The sequence below is a fragment of the Papilio xuthus genome, unplaced genomic scaffold (assembly GCF_000836235.2).
Source record: "Papilio xuthus unplaced genomic scaffold, Pxut_1.1 DF825946.1, whole genome shotgun sequence".
Lineage (NCBI taxonomy): Eukaryota > Metazoa > Arthropoda > Insecta > Lepidoptera > Papilionidae > Papilio > Papilio xuthus.
Genome location: NW_013532703.1, coordinates 6,416,371 through 6,434,857, shown reverse-complemented (window position 1 = coordinate 6,434,857; position 18,487 = coordinate 6,416,371). Strand labels below are relative to the sequence as shown.

At 36.6% G+C, this 18,487-nt stretch overlaps 1 protein-coding gene across 10 annotated transcripts; it reads right to left on the bottom strand.

The window, feature by feature from the left end:
* Nucleotides 1-292: 292 nt before the first annotated feature.
* Nucleotides 293-18,116, bottom strand: LOC106124664 (P protein-like). Of its 10 annotated transcripts, none has more exons than XM_013321562.1 (20): nucleotides 18,091-18,116; nucleotides 17,500-17,661; nucleotides 6,641-6,744; nucleotides 6,338-6,458; nucleotides 5,757-5,817; nucleotides 5,490-5,625; nucleotides 4,575-4,720; nucleotides 4,079-4,268; nucleotides 3,541-3,689; nucleotides 3,200-3,403; nucleotides 2,906-3,021; nucleotides 2,664-2,802; nucleotides 2,232-2,367; nucleotides 2,049-2,146; nucleotides 1,741-1,842; nucleotides 1,445-1,538; nucleotides 1,127-1,269; nucleotides 864-974; nucleotides 627-774; nucleotides 293-540 (listed from the first exon to the last, which is right to left on the bottom strand). In XM_013321562.1, the coding sequence occupies exons 1-20, from the start codon at nucleotides 18,099-18,101 to the stop codon at nucleotides 362-364; spliced, it is 2,550 nt and encodes an 849-aa protein (XP_013177016.1). In that variant the 5' UTR covers nucleotides 18,102-18,116; the 3' UTR covers nucleotides 293-361. The 10 variants fall into 10 exon arrangements, with proteins under 10 accessions (XP_013177016.1, XP_013177015.1, XP_013177018.1 ...); XM_013321561.1 differs by lacking the exon at nucleotides 18,091-18,116 and adding an exon at nucleotides 17,757-17,914; XM_013321564.1 differs by lacking the exons at nucleotides 17,500-17,661; nucleotides 18,091-18,116 and adding an exon at nucleotides 13,034-13,162 and having other exon boundaries at nucleotides 6,641-6,954.
* Nucleotides 18,117-18,487: the final 371 nt, after the last annotated feature.

Genomic DNA, 18,487 nt, shown 5'->3' with positions numbered 1-18,487 from the left:
TAGTAACAGATAAAACTTTACGTCTATTAGTCTATGTATGTATGTATGTATGTATGTATGTATAATGAGACAACAAAAAATATATTTTTGTAAATTATTTGGATAGTTTAAGTCGTGGGTCGTTTACTTTCATTCATAAATATACATAGATAAATGAGTGAAACTCAAACAAATAATTAAGTTTAGGACTTGAAATTCGACCATTTACTAAAATAATTCATGTTTCTTATATTCAAATATAAAATTAATTTTTAAAAATGTTTTTATATCTGATGTGTAAAACTTTTAAAACTTTAAAAAGTAAAACAATTTGTTACATTAACATTTGTAAATGGATGAACCATTTTGTGCCGCGTGGCGGTCAGTGCCACTGGAAGATGCTGTGACAGAAGAGGAGGTAGACGGAGGCGACCATCAGGTTGCCGATCATGATGGGGAAGCCCACCTTGAGGTACTGCAAGAAGGAGAAGCGGTAGCCGTGCTGCTCCGCCACGCCGGCGCACACCACGTTCGCGCTCGCGCCGATCAGAGTGCCGTTACCTGCGGACAGAGACACAACGCTGCACACATCTGCACACATCTGCACACATCTGCACACCCGACATCAGCCGCTCACTCGTTTTTACCTCCGAGGCAGGCGCCGAAGCTGAGCGCGTAGGCGAGCGGCGCCAGCGGCAGCGCCAGGCCGGCTGGCGAGCTCAGCGCCGCCGTCACACGCACCATCATCGTCGTCAGAGGGATGTTGTCCACGAACGCCGACGCCACCCCCGACACCTGCGACGTAACACGCCTCACTAAATGTTACGGGGAACATTCAACTGAGAGAGAGAAATGTAGCCATCGTGCCTCCGGAGGGTACTCACCCACAGGATGAGCAGGAGCGCGACCGTGAGCCGCGACTCCTCGTTCACTTGCAGGATGACCGACTCCGTCATCCTGCCGATCCAAGATATAAGACCCAGCTTAGACAGCGCCTGTAACACATGCAAATAAATATATTTCCTTACATTAAGTTTATTTGTTTATTCAGGCGAATAATTAAAAACCGACAGAGAAATGTAGGTACTGTGACATTTTTTAACGTTTACCAGAGAAGTGGAAGAATCGAATTTGATTAAATGGTAACCTCCATGAGCACGAAGAGTGCAGCGAAGAAGAGGAGCGTAGACCACTCGACGCGCGCCAGCACCGGCTCCAGGTCCTCGCGCTCCGCCAGCAGCAGCAGCAGCAGCGCGCCCAGCAGTGCCGTCCAGCCCAGCGACAGCCGTTCTGCACACGACTCAATGCTGCACTCGCCAATTTAATCAACTGTTTCTTCATATTCGAAACCACTCTCTAGCACAAGGTTTTAGTAGTTTTTGAGGTTTGGTTTCGAGTGATTTTTAACAAAACTTTCTAATCTTTCTGTTCTCAGACTAGGTGTAACTTTTTATTTAATACTCACGCAGCTCCGGTATAGCGTGCAAGAAGAAGACGACGACAACGAAGGCGACGCACACCGCCGACTTGACCAGCAGCGGCTTGTCCCTTATGCGGTACTGCAGCAGACAACACTCACGTTAGCTTAGACACCATATTCATTATTACAGTCAATGTTACCAGCACACTAAATTACATATTACAAGTCCAGCGTTAAAATTACATGGATATCTGCTAATCATCGTACTTGTATCTCTAGTCCTAATTTACTAAAAATATAAAAGCCTACGCAGTCGTCAAGTGAGGAGGCAGCGAGCTCACCTTTTGTTTCATTTGCGCCAGAGTAGAACAGAAAAGAGGATCGGACTTGGACCTGCCGCTGCCGGACTCGCGCTTCTGCAAGGTAGCGTGCAGTTTCTGTACCTAAAAAGTTCAATTTATCAATGACGATATAAGCCTGGATCTGGATACGGGCTGAAAACTGAACGAAGAAAATAACAACAGTATATTTTCAACATCTTTGTAATGAAAATTCAAATAAATTAATGAACGAACACACGAACTAATAAAAAATATAATAGGTAAATGAAACTGATTAATCGATAAAAGAAATTTCACGAAGTACGAACCTTTTTCTCGAGAGCCCTGCGCACGATGTCCTCGTCGCGCGAGTAGGAGGCGAGCGAGGCCGCCGCGCGTCGCCACACCGCCAGCTCCTGCCGCAGCTCTGACCCGACACACAACTTGAGCACATTCCATATCGCATGCACCATCCTGGCTGCCAACCGGCCACGACATCCAACAAGACTCACCTTGTATGTCCCGGGGCACGGTGTGGCGCAGCGCGTTCATGTCCCGGAACATGTAACGCAGCTGCAGGTAGGTCTGCGCCGCCACCAGCAGGATGCCCGCCCCCATGTGCAGCGTGAACGTCGTGAAGTTTATGTTCTGCAACGCGCATACGACTCCATTTGCAAGCCGAGCAATTCAAAGGTCCCATTTTGGCGTGAATTACGTGGTAGATGGGCTTCTACTCTTGTGCGATTAAACGGGACAAATATTCGTTGTAGTGTTAGGAAGAAAATCCGAAACGGTGCCGGTGTACTGGCCCAACACTAGCCTTGCTAACATGTCGACGTTTATGTCCCCTCATCATTCTGACACTGGACTTTGTAACGAAAGCGCGCCATTCGCGCCAAATAATTCTAACTAATAATGTCGTAAAGTAGTTAGATGGCGGTTACCTCGTGTAATATAGAGGGATGGCTGGCTATGATGACGTTGGGCGGGTCGCCAACGGGCGTGGCCGCGCCGCCGACGTTGCTGAAGATCACCATCGACATCAGCACCGGCACCGGGTTCAGCTGCATCACCTCGCACAGCCTACACCGGGTAACAAACACATGTGTGCTGGAACTTACGTCTTCTCGCACTTTACAGAAGTCACACATTATCTACTTACTCATTGAAATGACAAGAATCTTACCTAATTGTTACAGGTGTCATCAAAAGCACCGTCGTTACGTTATCGAGGAACGTGGAGAAGAACGCTGTGAAGAAGCACAAGCAATTGATAAGCGGCCACGTTCTGCCTCCGGTCACCTGAAATGTTCAACTACTTGAATAACTTATTTGAAGACGCACACATATTTCAATATAAACATCTTTGACGTCTCTTTATCTGCATACAACAACAAATACGGGGCGACTTATTACGCTGTATTAAGGTAATACAGGAGGAAGTTTCAAAAATAGACATGATTAATTACGCGAACGTTACCTCGAACGCGAGCACGGCCAAGTAATCGAAGAGGCCGGTCTCTGCGAGAATGGCGACCAGCAGCATCATGCTGAAGAGCAGCAGCAGCGTCTCCACGTCCAGCCAGGAGACCAGCTCGGGCAGCGAGGGCCGCGCGCCGCCCAGCGCCAGCACCGCGATGCCAAGCGACGATGAGAGAAGTGCCGCTATAGTTCTGTTCACCACCTACAAAAAGATACATCCAACATGTATCTGATATGCCAAAAAACTTCTCACAGCATATTTAAAAGCATTAAGGATGTTGAATTGCGTTGATAATTACGACAAGTGCGCACACTGCCTTCATAAAAAATTTTACTTGCCTCAAATATGATAAGTATATACAAGGAGGCGAGCAACAGCGAGGCGTAGACGATGCCGTCATCCTCCGAGATGGGATCCACGTGGTAGCTGACGGTGATGGGCACCGTGTTGTTGCTCGTGCTCCACACGCATAACCTTACTTTTGAATCTGACAAAAAACAAGAATATATAATAATATTAGAAAACTGTTCCAAACGACCGCACGGCCTAACAACATAGCCGTACTATAATATATATTATTATCGGAGATTTTGCAGAATAAGGAAGGGTGTGTTTATGAATAAACACTAAGTAGTATCCGATTTAAAAAAAGCAAGAAGCCGACTGTACACTGTACGACTATGCCTTAAGTGAAAAATGTGCATCTGATAACATCTCACATTTCGAAAGCTTTTAAGGCTCTAAGAGTTCACAATTGTGTCTCTGCCTGACCAAAATGAAATGAGGATTGGATACCATTAGGTTTCATTGTTCCAATTTGATGTCACATTCGCAGTGTTTGTTTGTTTGTGTTTGTTTGATTTACTTTATATTTACCATTTCCCTCTATATCGACATTGTTTGCTATAGAACTACTGGCAGGTTTTGTTGAGTTGTGGTCACGTGATGTGTTGGTGTGGTGGTCGTGCGGTATTGACTGCAGTTCCAATATCCTTGCATCGGAGGAACTGGCCGCAAAGTCCATCACATCGTCCGCCTTCAAGCGCACCGTCCACACGCTCGAGTTCTGATATGAATTCATCATTCGGTAACAAAAAGGGTTCAAAAAAAAAAGAAATAAATATAATAAATCCATTTCCTATGGTGTTACAATAACGTGTTGCCATGTTCTTGTAACACTTTGTTTACGACTCTACTGCGGTTTCACTTACAACTTTGTATTCGGTAAGCTACGCACGTATTCGGTACACTTGTTTCGAGGTCGGAACAAAGGGTTCTATGTCGAAATAATGCTTTTTAAGTCCCTTATAACAGTTTTCGATATATGTATATGGATATCAAATAAAAACTAACAGAAGCAATAGTCATTTACCAGTTCATATTCAGCCCATTTATTTGGAGTCTTACGAAGGCAGAGAAAGAGTAGACTATTAGAGTCATTAGTAGCCGCCTCTTCGAATGGCCCGGCCAGTGTCACTAGGACCTTCGCCGTCTCAGACGTGCCGCTGAGCTCGTATTCTGCAAACATTTACCACACATTTATAACTTCTTGCATATTAAATGTCGCATTTCGTTTAACGTGCACAGTATTCTTTTGCATTACCACGTGTATAGTGAGAGTAGTACTTACCATCGCACGACTCACATTCCAACAAAGGAAATTATCTCAAAAGAGTTCATTTTTGTTATTTATTTTGAATTTTGTCTCAGTAAAAATTCGGTTAAAAGCAGCACGCAATATAAACTAGCAATTTGGGGACAATAATGTTTACGATCGCAAAGTACGTTATTTTAAAAAAATGCGCCTTCAACTGATTTAAGCAACAATGACATATCGTTTCGCTAACAAATTGATATTTGATAATGTGCCGCGTGCATTTTGTATTTATGCGTTTTGGTTCCCGCGAAATTCTCAACAATTTTTTCACTAGTCACTTTATTCTGCATTCTTTGTGGTCTGTGTTCGAAAACGTCGAATACTTCAAGTTTCACTAAACAAAAAGACACTCTTAAAATAAATTGAAGCGTTATTAACCTAATGGATGTGGATTATAGATTGGAAAGTTCGAATCCCGCTATTCGACTATTGTTGTAAACCATATCCTAGCACAAGCATAGAGCTTATTTGGAATGGAACAAGAAAAATTAGTAAATTGACAAAATCTGTTAATGTATAATTTAAAAAAAAACCTAATTAAACCGTGTAGACTTTGTAGTCTACACGTTATATGTATCCTTTTAAAAACATTCTACAGGAATTTTGTATCAGTAAGCAATACATGCTCACCTTTAACACTACCGGCTTCTACAGCAGTATGGAGGACCACGTCGCTGGTCTCCATATTGAGCAGCAAGGAGACGGTCAACAGGCCCCAGCAGGCTACCAGTGCGCCTAATTTGATGACGCGTAACATACGGTTTATCTGGGGATTACATATAGCTGTTACATTTCGCATTTTGTATTATTATGGTGTTCGCTTTCTTTGTCCGTGTGGTTTTCATCAATATTCAATAATTTATCGATTGCGAAGGAATCCGCAAAGAGTTTGATTACCTGTTTCTTTTTCGTTGATTTCTTCTTGTTTTCTTTTTCTGGTAACATTTGGTCCATTAATCTGAACAAATGACATTCAATTTATTGTTATTACTAATAACATAATAAAGCAGATATAATAGATCCTAGATAAACACATTTACATATTATATTTAGGTAAAGGAATGTTAAATCAGCACTTTACGCATCGGAAACAGATATCGTGTCCACTAGTAGAACCGTCAGGCTGCGTTATTGACTGGCTCACCGTCTGTCTGTCCGTCTGTTTGTCTGTCCATCACGTGGCCACTTAAACGCGCACAGGATAGAACTAAGCCGATTAAGGCTAACGATTAAAATAGGTTGTTTTAATCTATATTATTAGCTGTCAATGTCGAATACTTTGCGTGTGCGGTATGGATTCATGTCATGACTTGATTTATTTATTGTTCATCAACAATCCAAAAATCGTTTTATAATTAAAGCAATCATTAACATGAAACAAATATATTTATCTTAGCGGCAGCACATGTATAACGTACTTTTCCGTATTGTATTTTTATCGCTATTTTAATAGTTAAAATCATAGTTATTCCCCTCACCCGTTCTCGCAATCTTTGGTGACCTCATTCCCGTTTTCAGACGGTATACAACTATCCGTTGTCTTTCCATTGCCGATTGTCTTATCCCCTTCCGTGTGCTGTTCTGATCGCTCCAACTTGCCTACAATAACAATAATTTTGATTACCAAAGCAAAAGCATAAATATGAGATGCGTCCAAAGAATTTTAAGCGAAATGAAATATATGCATACCGAAGAGTTTGTTCAATGTACTATCAACTTTATCGTTTTGCTCTCAGGAACCTCACGTATTGTCAAATTTTAAAGGTAGAAGCAGTACGTACCGTGTCGCTGTTCGTACAGTTGCTTGAAGGGCGCGAGCGAGGGATCGTATTTGATCTCGTCGGGCAGATCCAACCAGACCTCCAGGCTGCCCGGCGTGACGTCACTGCACGATACCATTGAATATATACTGTTCGTCTGTCTCGCACCTCCCCTACCTAGCCGCTTAAGTTTCGTCAGGAAATCCGCCATATTGCATTGTCACATTCGCACTTTTTAAAGTCTACTCGAGTTTTTTGTAATTTCTTCGTAGCACTTGTATAATTATGATAACAAAGTTTTAGCAAACTAAGTTCTTTGTTTATTGCTTTGGTTTCTGTTGATAAGGTGTTTTTATTATCAAAATTCAGTTGCATAAAGGATGAGTAGGTACATTAGGAGATGAGGTTTCGAGTTAAATCCAGTGTTTAGTTAAGTAAGAAGTTCAAACAGGCATCGTTTATCCCTTCATTATAGATACGGTATGCTATCTTATCAGCTATAAGATATAAATGTACATACACACAACAGAGCCTCACATTACGTCGATAGTTGTTAGTTTATACTTAGTCAATGAAAACAGTGCTTGAATATAATTTTTATTCTTGCCTACTACAGTAACATTAAAGCGGCGAAAGACGAAGACGAAATATTATGGCGTTTATATTCAAAAACTGCACAAGTTTTGTACTTGTAGAGCTTTTCCTTTAAAACGATCGATTAGTAATAAGCAGTAGGACTAAATAAACTCAAACCTGGCCCTAGGTCAAAGATTTTTTGAAAAAAAACACGAATGATGCTAAAATTAGTAAATATTATTGTTAAGTTATTCAAAGTTAACAGACACAACAACGTTAACTTGGGTCAATGGCCCCGAAACTGGAATGAACCGCTTCGAACCGCTTCGGACCGGTTCTGACCGGATTTTACACACGGCCATTTTGTTACTTTCTAGAATCTAGTACTAAAATTGGTGGTTAGATTAACCACTTTTATAGGTGATTTATTTGTGACAAAAAAATTAGTTGAAAGTTTAAAATTTTAATAAAATATGATAAAACAGAAAACAGAAACATTGAGCACCATCCTTTATATTGTTACAAGAATAAATATTAATAAAGTTAATCATTCAAAACAAGAAAAACCTACAAAGTCAAAGATCTTCTATATTCGAGGTCGAGCAGACGGCACTTGCTATATTTGATGACGGGTTGCTTTAAGAAAACTTGTGTGTCTTAAAGCAAGATAGATCGATAGATATCGCGATCAATTTCAAGAGGGTACTTATAAAAGTACAAATATCTCTTGTGATAGAGATATAACATATTATCTTGATTTATCCAGATAAAACCGGTTGTTTCGTACGTGACATATCGCGAGTTAAATCTCAAGTCACCTTTATTGATAAATAATTATACTCAAATGAGAAAAAAACTTAATTAGAAAAAAAACAGGCTGCATAAGTTTATAAAAGCAAGGTATACTTTTTCTGCTGTATACATCTTAAAGCGCTCCAATATTATCATAATACCAATAACCGAGGAGCATGCATGCGAATACGTGTAAATGTGCAAGAAGCGAAAACGGTGTGCCAGGACTGTGCCAAATGTAAGTCACTATACTCGGTCTACCTCTCTCAGTTAAAGACAGGCGATCGCTTGCTTCGTACTACGAGCCGCCTCAAATATTTACAATATTTATAAATATCATCGAGTGCTAAAATTGCAAGGCGCTTGCTTTCTTACTAGACTAGATATTAGCAAGTAGGTGCTGCATTATAAAGTATCGCAATCCGATGTCTCGGTTCTGAGAAGTGTCGGTAAACAATAGTGTAGTGTTACACGCTAGTACGTGCCGCCCTGCAGTTCGGATGTCCGCCGCGCCGTAACTTCTCGCTTCTCGCTTGTCGTTCTAATGTATCCGATGTCGTCCACTAATACATATTTTGTTCACCTACATTGTGACGTAACGTGGCAATCCAATGCTAACATACTGCCACACTTGCGTACACGGACAGCTTCAAGCATTCGTTGCAATGGTACTGGCAACACCCCGACTCTCACCCGAACTGTACCTATACCGCTGCTGTACACAACGACACGACACGACACTAAACTACAGACAAGCAAAGGATAAAGTTGATGTATTTAAACAAATGAATGCTAAATTTATATTCACGTTTCCACCGAGTACCTGAAAAACGGTCAAGTGATTTATTTCGTATAATTTTTTCATCACTTCATTCCACAGTATTTGCTACTTGTTTTAAGCTTATACTCTTTTCCTAAATTCGAGTAAAAGTGTAGAGCGACACGTGGACTAACAGTAAAACATTATTAATTGCCAAGGTAACAATAATCGCGGTGTGTACCGGAAGGGTCTAATTGTGGCGCCTGCGTCGTGATGAACAACACACACACACACACAACATACACCGCTCGTTCGTTAGCGGCACAGGAATTGTTATATTATTAACACGGATGTTTACCGCAAACTGATACCTGCCTCGTCACTTTGCAGTTTTGCGACATACGACGCGACGGCCTCATACCTCAAACCTCATTGTAAAACATTTAACAACCCCCAGGGTCTTGGCCCGATCAGGATGATTGGACACCGTAAGTAAAAGTGTCCTAAATAATTCAAATCACTCTCTCAATCTTCAAAGTCATAATTACATACTCTTTTGAAATAGCTTAATCACTGAGGTAACAATAATATAAGTTTTTTTATCAGAAACAATTAACTTTTACTCTAAATCAAGCAACAAATTAACTAATAAAAACAACAAAGAACATCGACAACTGGTAGAAGATAACCACGAGCAGCGAACACATTTTGACATATCACTCACTTTACTCTGCCACTTTGGACATTGAAATTAAATGAATTTTCGTATCTCAACAAGTTTTGTAACGATCGTTGTGACTCTGAAATGCACATAAAATATGTGCTGATAAAAACTTCATTTCCATGCAGACGTAGATAAGGGTTTTATTTTCAAAACATGCAAAATATATTTACAATGTAGTAAGTTTACGGTTTGTGAGAGACGTAGCTAAGTTAAGCTATAATATATTTAATATATTTAGATGCATACTATAAATGAATCTCTGCCTACCTCTGTACGGTAGATCGAGTTACACGAGATTATTTCATGATAGCTACTGTGACTAGCTAAGTTTCATTGTTGTGAGTAATCAATGGTGCACAAACAAAAGTCGTGACTTACATCTAAAAGTGAAATGATGAACAGACAAGCAATGTAAAAATCTGAACACTGAACAAATAGACCACTCATCTTATTCACAATAGAACAAGGGTGTGACTGTAACATGTTTTTCAATAGAACTAATGCGAATTGCTACAATTATAACAGCTAAATATAAGTGGCAATCGTGCGAACGGAATTACCATTTATTATCACGTCGAAGTATTCTGTTAGAACGTGTGCAAATGGTGACATTAAAGTAGGTCGGGACTAGTAAATAGCAAAATATTAAGCTTTATCTTACGTATGAAGGGGTGATAAAGCAGGAAAAACCGACTGAAAATTTGATATCTTCATTGTATGTGTGTGATTATTATACATATAAAATTACAGCGTCTGTATGTAAAGTCGATCAAAATATATATTACGTACACATGATTCTTCATTTTTGTCTGTCTGTGTAAAAGGCGCGTTTGTTCTGGGTAAACTCCGAAATGGCTTGTAGGTGAAGTAACATCAGCTGTTTTTATTTATTCTGCGCTGAAAAAATTGCAGGCAACCGAACATCTTGTTATACAAACTAAAACAATTAACTATTGTGAGAGAAACGCAGAGTTAGTTTAATGATAGTATATCTAATTAAACTATCTAATTAGGATGTTCACTTAGCAATAAGTATGTAACTAACACCAGAGCTGACCTTGAAACCCTTCAATTACTGTTCGATTTCATGTTTAAAACTGAATTATTATTAAAAATGTGTACTGTTTAGCAACGACTACCTTGACTTGATGATATTATAATGTTAAAACAATCATTGTGCCAGCGACTTGACGATGACAAAAAGTTAATTGAGTGCGATTACTCGCGCGGTGCCGAGCTCTGCAAATGTTAAAATCTGTACAATATTTGAGTATTCCAATAGTTCGCGGAGCTTAATTTATTCTATTGACAATTAGAGTCTGCATATACGAGTATGTATAATAACTGAAAAGAAAATCTTATATGGCATTGTTTCCAGACTACAGTTGCATGGCTGGAGTGAGATATGTGTCTTACAGAATAAAAAATGTGAGTATTAGAAACAAGTTAAGTATTACGTTCGTTGTCTTTAAGAGATCGTAATCCATCCATTAGAATAAAATATAAAATTTTCCAGTGGCCTCAAGTCGTCACCTAACCTATATTACATATATTGTTACTATAAAACCGTTATTACATTAATGACATTAATTACGGACTATTTTTTCTTACGGAACTAACTACTTCTAAACAAACTTCGAAGAATTTCCTACAGTTTTAGTTATACTAGCTCTAAATGAACATAAGAATCTCGTTATAAATAAAACGAAGAAATGAAGTGTTAAAGCAGAGGTAAGAAAAGAAAAGGGAAAACCTCTTTTAAAAGGTTTGTGTTTTACACAAAGTAACATGGCTACCTATACTTACCTTCGTACATATAACTTATGAAAGACAATTAATGAATTATCTAACTACATACGTATTTAATCAGATCTCTCTGCTTGTCATAATAATCCTTAGAATAATTGTTATAATATCTAAGCCATTTGATAACTCTTCCTCTCTCCCTCTCTCTCTCTCTCTCTCTCTCTCTCTCACTATGTATGTATGTATGTATAAGCTCGGCGTATTTGCTACATTTATACACACACAATGATGACAAATGGTTGTTAAGTGATAAAAGACATATCTCATTTTATAAAACACGTAAAATTAATTTTATAACAATTATAATATTCAACATAACATATGTTAAAATTTCATTTAAATAATAGCATTTAATGATATTTTGCATATAATTGTGAATGATATGTGTCAAACTAAATGGGTTGCTTTATTTGATATCTCAAAGATTTATTTTTAATCGTTGTATTAATTATGACATAACGTCATAATATTGTATATATGTTACATCAATTATCTAACGCCTCAGTGTGATGTAAGAAAAGACAATGTTATAAAATTGCTACTGTTTATGAAATGAAAGAAAAATGTATATATTATAGAAAACAAAGGATAGCGTCGACACATTAGTTATATTAAAGCTTCGATGTAAGGTACACATATGTATGTCGTAAGTTATAAGTTATCGCGCGACTTAAATAAAATTACAGTTCGTAAATTTAACGCTGTCCTCATGAATTCCGATGAATTTCTTTTATGACATTATATTTCAGAAAACCATTGGCCTAAAAAGAGTTAACAAGACAAAACGATGTAAAGAATTTTCGAGAGCTTGAGGGCGCAACGTATGGAGGTGAGCGGGAACATTGCGTTTCTCACAAGTGTTAAGTTTTTGTAAATATATATTACACTAAAGATGAATTAAAAATTAATCAATAATTTTCTACTATTATTACTAATTACCCCGTGAATATAACATTGAAATTCTTCACTTTTAGCTAGTTTTAATATTAATTCACCATCCGCCCGCCTCGGTAGACATAATATTTGACATCATTTCATACTATAACCTAATAACAAGATTGTTATTAGGATTGAAATGATTGTTACCACTCACTATTTTTATAATGGTAGAAAAACTCAGACATCTTGCTTGTTTGTTTTTTTATTCGGTACTAGCTTTTGTTCTCGACTCCGTTCGCGCAGAATTAAAAAAAAGGAAACGCGATTAAAAGTTTAAATTTTTCGACTTAATTTAAAAACCAAATTGATAGTTTCCTATCAATTTGGTTTTTGTTATTTTTTGTTAAAATTCATATAAAGTTTAGAGGTTACATTTTCAAATAATCATCGATACCTAAATGTGATTATTTTCTTACTTTTACCTCGACTTTTATTAATAATTTTCAAAAAATCACACTTACAGTAGTGCATGTTATGCTTTAAAGTTTTATTTTATAAAAATATGTAATTAGACAACTTTGAATGTCTCTCACTAGTGCGTGTCACTAAGCTCGTGAGATCACAAAAGATAAGCAAGTACCTTCGTATCTAGGTTCCTACGTATAGGAAAACATTTTTGTATAATTTTTCCTTTTTTACAATTTCTGAATCGGCTCATAAAAACATTACATAAAAGTGCGAAATAAAACGTTTGTTTACTTTGTAACTATACACATATTGTAATTCTAATAACAGCTAATTCAATCATAATAAAAAACTAAACTAAACAAAATCATACACACGGAAAACAAAATCAAAGTAATAAACATAATTATACCACTTTATCACAAAACAAACGATTTTATTTCAAAAAGTCAAACCGCGTTTTCGAACGTTGGTCAATCAAAGAATTCAAACCGCGAACCACCGCGCACAGACAAAAAAAAGGCGCGCGCGCACCGCTGCGTCGGCGTGCAGACTGTGTGTCAAACGCATCGCCTTGTGTCCGCTGCTTTATCAGCTGCCAGTGTTTTGGACGCAGACCCGTTACGTGCTCAAACAATTCCATTCTTTAGCTGAATGTTTTTAAGTTGACGACCGTTTTAGCGAGCGGAGAAGATTTGAAAACATTGAAAGAATAGTGCAAAATGTGAAAAAATTTCAAACAAAAAAAATCCACTTGCATACTTTCTCGGTGGCCCATAAAGACAGCCGTTCCGGAGACACCTTCAAACCAACATCCATCCATCTATCCATCTATCCATGTAAACATTCGCATTTATAATATTAGGAGGATGATATATAATAAATGAAATACGAGGATTTAGGTAACGATAGAGTGAGGAATGCAAAACAAATGGAACAGCGGATGAACAACTTATTGTGGCTGCAGTACAGTGTTATGTCTTGTCATAAATTCCCCCGGCTTTTCTTTTAGAACATACATCATTATTAAAATAAAATCAATATTTTTCCAAATAAATCGCTGTTATTTATTTTTTACTATTAAAAAATACTTTTTTTTTAGTAAAGAGCTTGCAAAAATTTTTTAAGTTCATCTGAAATCAAAATTATTTTTATCATTAAAACAAGAAAGTTCTTAGTTTGCGCGATGACTAAGTTCATCTTGAAAAGAAAGGAATTACTGTTAAATTTAAAAATAGCATATAAAGTTGTAACTGGCTTGTACAGTAAGTTACAAAAAATCCTTAAATTTAGCTCATTTTGCGTTTTATATTTTGTCACAACAATACATAGCAAGCAAGTAGCATTGTAGCAACACGAACATACAATCCATTACATGTACAAATATAACAGATTGTCTATGGTTGCAAGATGATTTAATGAATTTGTATAATAGATATAAAACTTGCCTTGATTTACATCTTATTGTACTTGACAGATTCTCTATTGTTTTAGAAATAAGCTGGCAATTATACCTTTGTAATATACGAAGACTATTATTGCTCGACATCAGTACTCAATGTGTGGTGTTTTTGTTATTCATAATGTTACGTGTCTTCTCGTCGTATTGTGCAACAAAGCCTATATCAAATACACACACAGTTTACATGTAAATAAGGGTTGTGATAAAATGAACTTTTTTATATACTCATCTACCAATATGAAATGAATGTTAACTTAGGTTAATCAAGGAAACAATTTCTGTATATGAAGTACAAATAAAAATAAACATTCTCAAGGTCACAATTTAAGTAGTAGCTCTTTATACGAGTATGTACATGTATGTACAAGGTTCGAACGAACGTATTGATTGCGGAAAATTCTGACGATGCGTTTACGATGAAATGACTAACAACACAGACTCGCAGACTTTGTGAAGGACTGCTTTATTAACTGACATTCTTTTATTGCTTGCTATACGTACATGTTTATCATACAATGATAAAATATATGTTGAATATGATTTTAAAAATAGCAAGTGCTATATATTTTATGGCAACAAAAGTGAAACTACCCAAATAATCGCCTTGCACCTGTTCATACACGGACGACACTTGGACTGACGATATATGAGAGCTCTTTCTCTTTTGCACGACCTGTGATATGTATCTTTCTTCTCCCTCATGTAACGAAATGTTTCAAAAGTGACGCATCCTTTTACATCCTTAAAGAAGTTTCTCGTTTAGCATAAAATCTTTATCCCTGACTAAAGTATAACATTGTGATTAATTTGACTAAAATGATTTCATTTATAATAGATTATTATGAAATCAATTTGACATACCTTTTTACATGCCAATAAAGTATAATATCAAAATAAACGTCGCACTATATACCTACTAACAGAAGGACAAAGATTTCATCTATAAGGTTCTGAATTATCCAAACCTATTTAATTCTAATAGCAAGTGAAGATAGCAAGTGAAGCGCAGTCTCGGAGCTGCGTTATCTATCATATTACTATGTTATCAGTGCGTTCTCGCAGTCGAGCACGTGCGGCTTCAACACGTGAGATGGCACATGGCTACAGTTTAGGGCTCCCTACTCAAATTTTATAATGACGTCATCAGAGGATAACTTTGTTGTTTTCATGTTATTGAGTCATGTTTCACAGTTGAAGTCTGTCTAACGTGATCTAAGCTCCTAACACATAGTGAAACTATCCTCATATTATACATGCAATATTCAAGTTCACAATGTCGTTAATATTGAAATATTAAATGTGAAAAAATACTGACGATTAAATTAAAATTGTGAATTATCTTACCTATACATATAAGTATAATACCTGCTCAAAGTCAATAATTTGTTCAGCTATAATACAGGGATCATTATATAATTATATACACTTGCCACTTGTCGTGTTCATTATCAGAGCTTTACAAGTACATCAACAATTACAAGCTTTGCTGCTTTATGTCGACATCATGAAGTCCTTCTTTTCATATAGTTTTTTTACTTCAAACACTTATCTGTTGTCAAAACAATTAATTTAGGTATAATTTGCGTGTACGACATTTATTACATTCGACAAAAAAAAATTGAAACCCAAAATATATTATGGGCTCCGTAATATATTTTAGGTTTCGATTTTTTTATCGAATAAAGATTATTTTAGTGAAAGTGTTATACAAATAAATATATCCGGAATTATTATTTATTATTATTTAATTGTCCTAACCTATGTACGTTTGATGTTCCGCCAGTCCGGGCGCGCTGTTTAAATATGTTGATTGAAAAATCGAGATTCAGAAGTGAGACGGAACGGAGGAACAAGGAAACCCTTCTTTAGTTACTGAACAAATTATTATACCCTTATTTTACCTTATGTAACGCTGAAGCTTAACAACTATGCTCTTGGGTTTTAACCTTAGCGCCTCCTTTTAAACAATACCATTGAAACATTTTCCTACTCGCGTGATGTGATGGAACAACTCATTTACCAATAACTGTTTACAGTTTTTATAGAACTTTAAATTTTTATTTCTGAATGTCATACAAGAGTCAGAGGCGCAAAATCATTATTGTGTTTTTATTTGTAATTGATAAATGTTTCTTATTTTGTGTAATATTTTATTTCGCTGTAAATACAAAGATGGATAAATTTGTAAGGAACCCTAAACTTTCAATAGAGTCGTGCATTACATTAATTCAAGGTCAAGTTCGAGGCCGCCTTCTCCGAGCAGAGCCGGTTTCAAGCGATTTCAACGAAAAATAAAATATTTTACTTTTGAAACCCTAGAATTCTACTGCAGTTACACTTGAATTGTCATCCCGTTTACTAACTTTGACAAAAAAAGCGACAACAATATGTATTAATAAAAGTGTTACGTCAGTCGAAGTTCAGTTAAATATAAAGTTTTAACGTTATACGTCAAGAAACATTTCCCACCGACCACCGTGTTACCCCGAGTTCCAAGTTAAGGTATTTCTTTACAAACAATAAGAATGAGATAGTGATGATTGTCTCTTAACACAATCCATTGTTAAATAGGATAAAAGTTTATTTGTAGGGATGCGACAGGACGCGCCAACTTAATCTTACAACTTTAAATACATTGGATTCCTAAAGAACAATAAAAATATATTAACTCTTCACAAAAAAGAACCCTTCCTAATATTATCTCAATTATTATATCACAAAGTCTTTTGTCCTCTAATACTTTTCTTAATAACTCGTTTCACCTTTTCCAAAAATTACCAAATACGATGGCATTCCGTACAATTTTGATTATTTCGTCAAAGACATATTTATTATAGTAATAAACAGTTTTGTAAAGTAATACGTAAGTTAAATTAATGAATGTTACTAAAAATATAATTTGGAAATTATAATTTCTTAAACACAAAAATATGTAAGTGAATTTCGTAAATTTAAGGACCTAATAGTAAAAAAAAAAAATATTAAAAAAAAAGCGGTAAACAAAAACCTTTTTGTTACAACTAGGTTTTAAAAAACACAATTAACGTGTGGAAAAACTGATAAGTTCACATACAATATGTAAAAAGCTAGTATAATATGGTTGCGACTATATGCTGCAGCACATACAACTAACTGATTTCATGTTAAACACACTTTCTTTGCACATACATACATAAAAGAAAACCTCATAAAATATGGTTTCTTTACTATCCAAATATCGGCTTGCGTCCGACTTAACTAAGAACTATGCAAGTTGTATAAAGGCCAAGGATTATCGATCAAGTTTATCTTTGAAAGAATACTTTTAAATGAAAATTGGTCTAAGCCAAGATGAAGAAAAGGGTAATAGACTAACTTACTTTCGTATTCAAACTCAATATAGAAGCTAAATATGTTTTGAACAATAATTCTCTTACCATTCACAATCGAGATTGGAGACGTCGGCGTCACCACTGGAGCCGCTGATGGTGAGCACGCCGTGTCGGCCGAAGAACGACTTGCGATCTCTCTTCTCACTTCTATCATCGACGCTGGATTCGATCACAGACACCGATGACGAACTGGACATCTTCCCAACACTAACGCGCACGATGTTTGGAACAAATTTATCATCAAGTACCACACATTTACTTACACAGTATTTTTTTATAACCTGGACTAAAACATCACTTACAATTTTGACAGCAAAGTGACTGAGTTAAAGAAATTCACGCTTTTTAATTTCTGTAATACCCACATTTTCTTCGTCGAAGCTATGCATATACTGATGTTGGAACCAGTCGCGCTGTATTAATTTAATTAGGCTACTAAAACACACTACGACCGATGTAAACAAAATGTTTTTTAATTCTAGATTTAATTCAAATGAAATGAAACATTGTTATTGTAACGTGTAATTTAATGTGTTTAATGAAATAATTTTGTCGTGTTGTAATTCAAATGTATGGATTGGATGTGTTGCAATGTTTGTGTAATTATTTATTAATTTGAATAAACTATCAAGTTACCTAGGTGCCATCTGTTATTAAAGGCCTATATCGTGTTTGTGAAAAAATAAAACTGTAACTGGGACTGCAATATGCTGAGTATTTTTTTTTTATTTGAAAACCTCATTTCCAGTGACATCTATTCTGCAGACGTGGAACTAAGGGAACTGCTACCGCCATCGTTTATCAGCTAGCTATATTTCGCACTGCCATCTATTGACTACAACTATTACTTTATTAAAGTGTGAGCTAGCGCCATCTCTTATCAAGTGGCAATCCATCAATCACAGTGTCATCTAATGTTTAATTTTGTTACTAAGCTCGAACACAAGCGCCAAAAAGTAAAAACTATGACAATTCACATGAGACGCCAGCGCCATCTATTATCAAGTGGCTGTTTGTGCGACGACAGGGACAT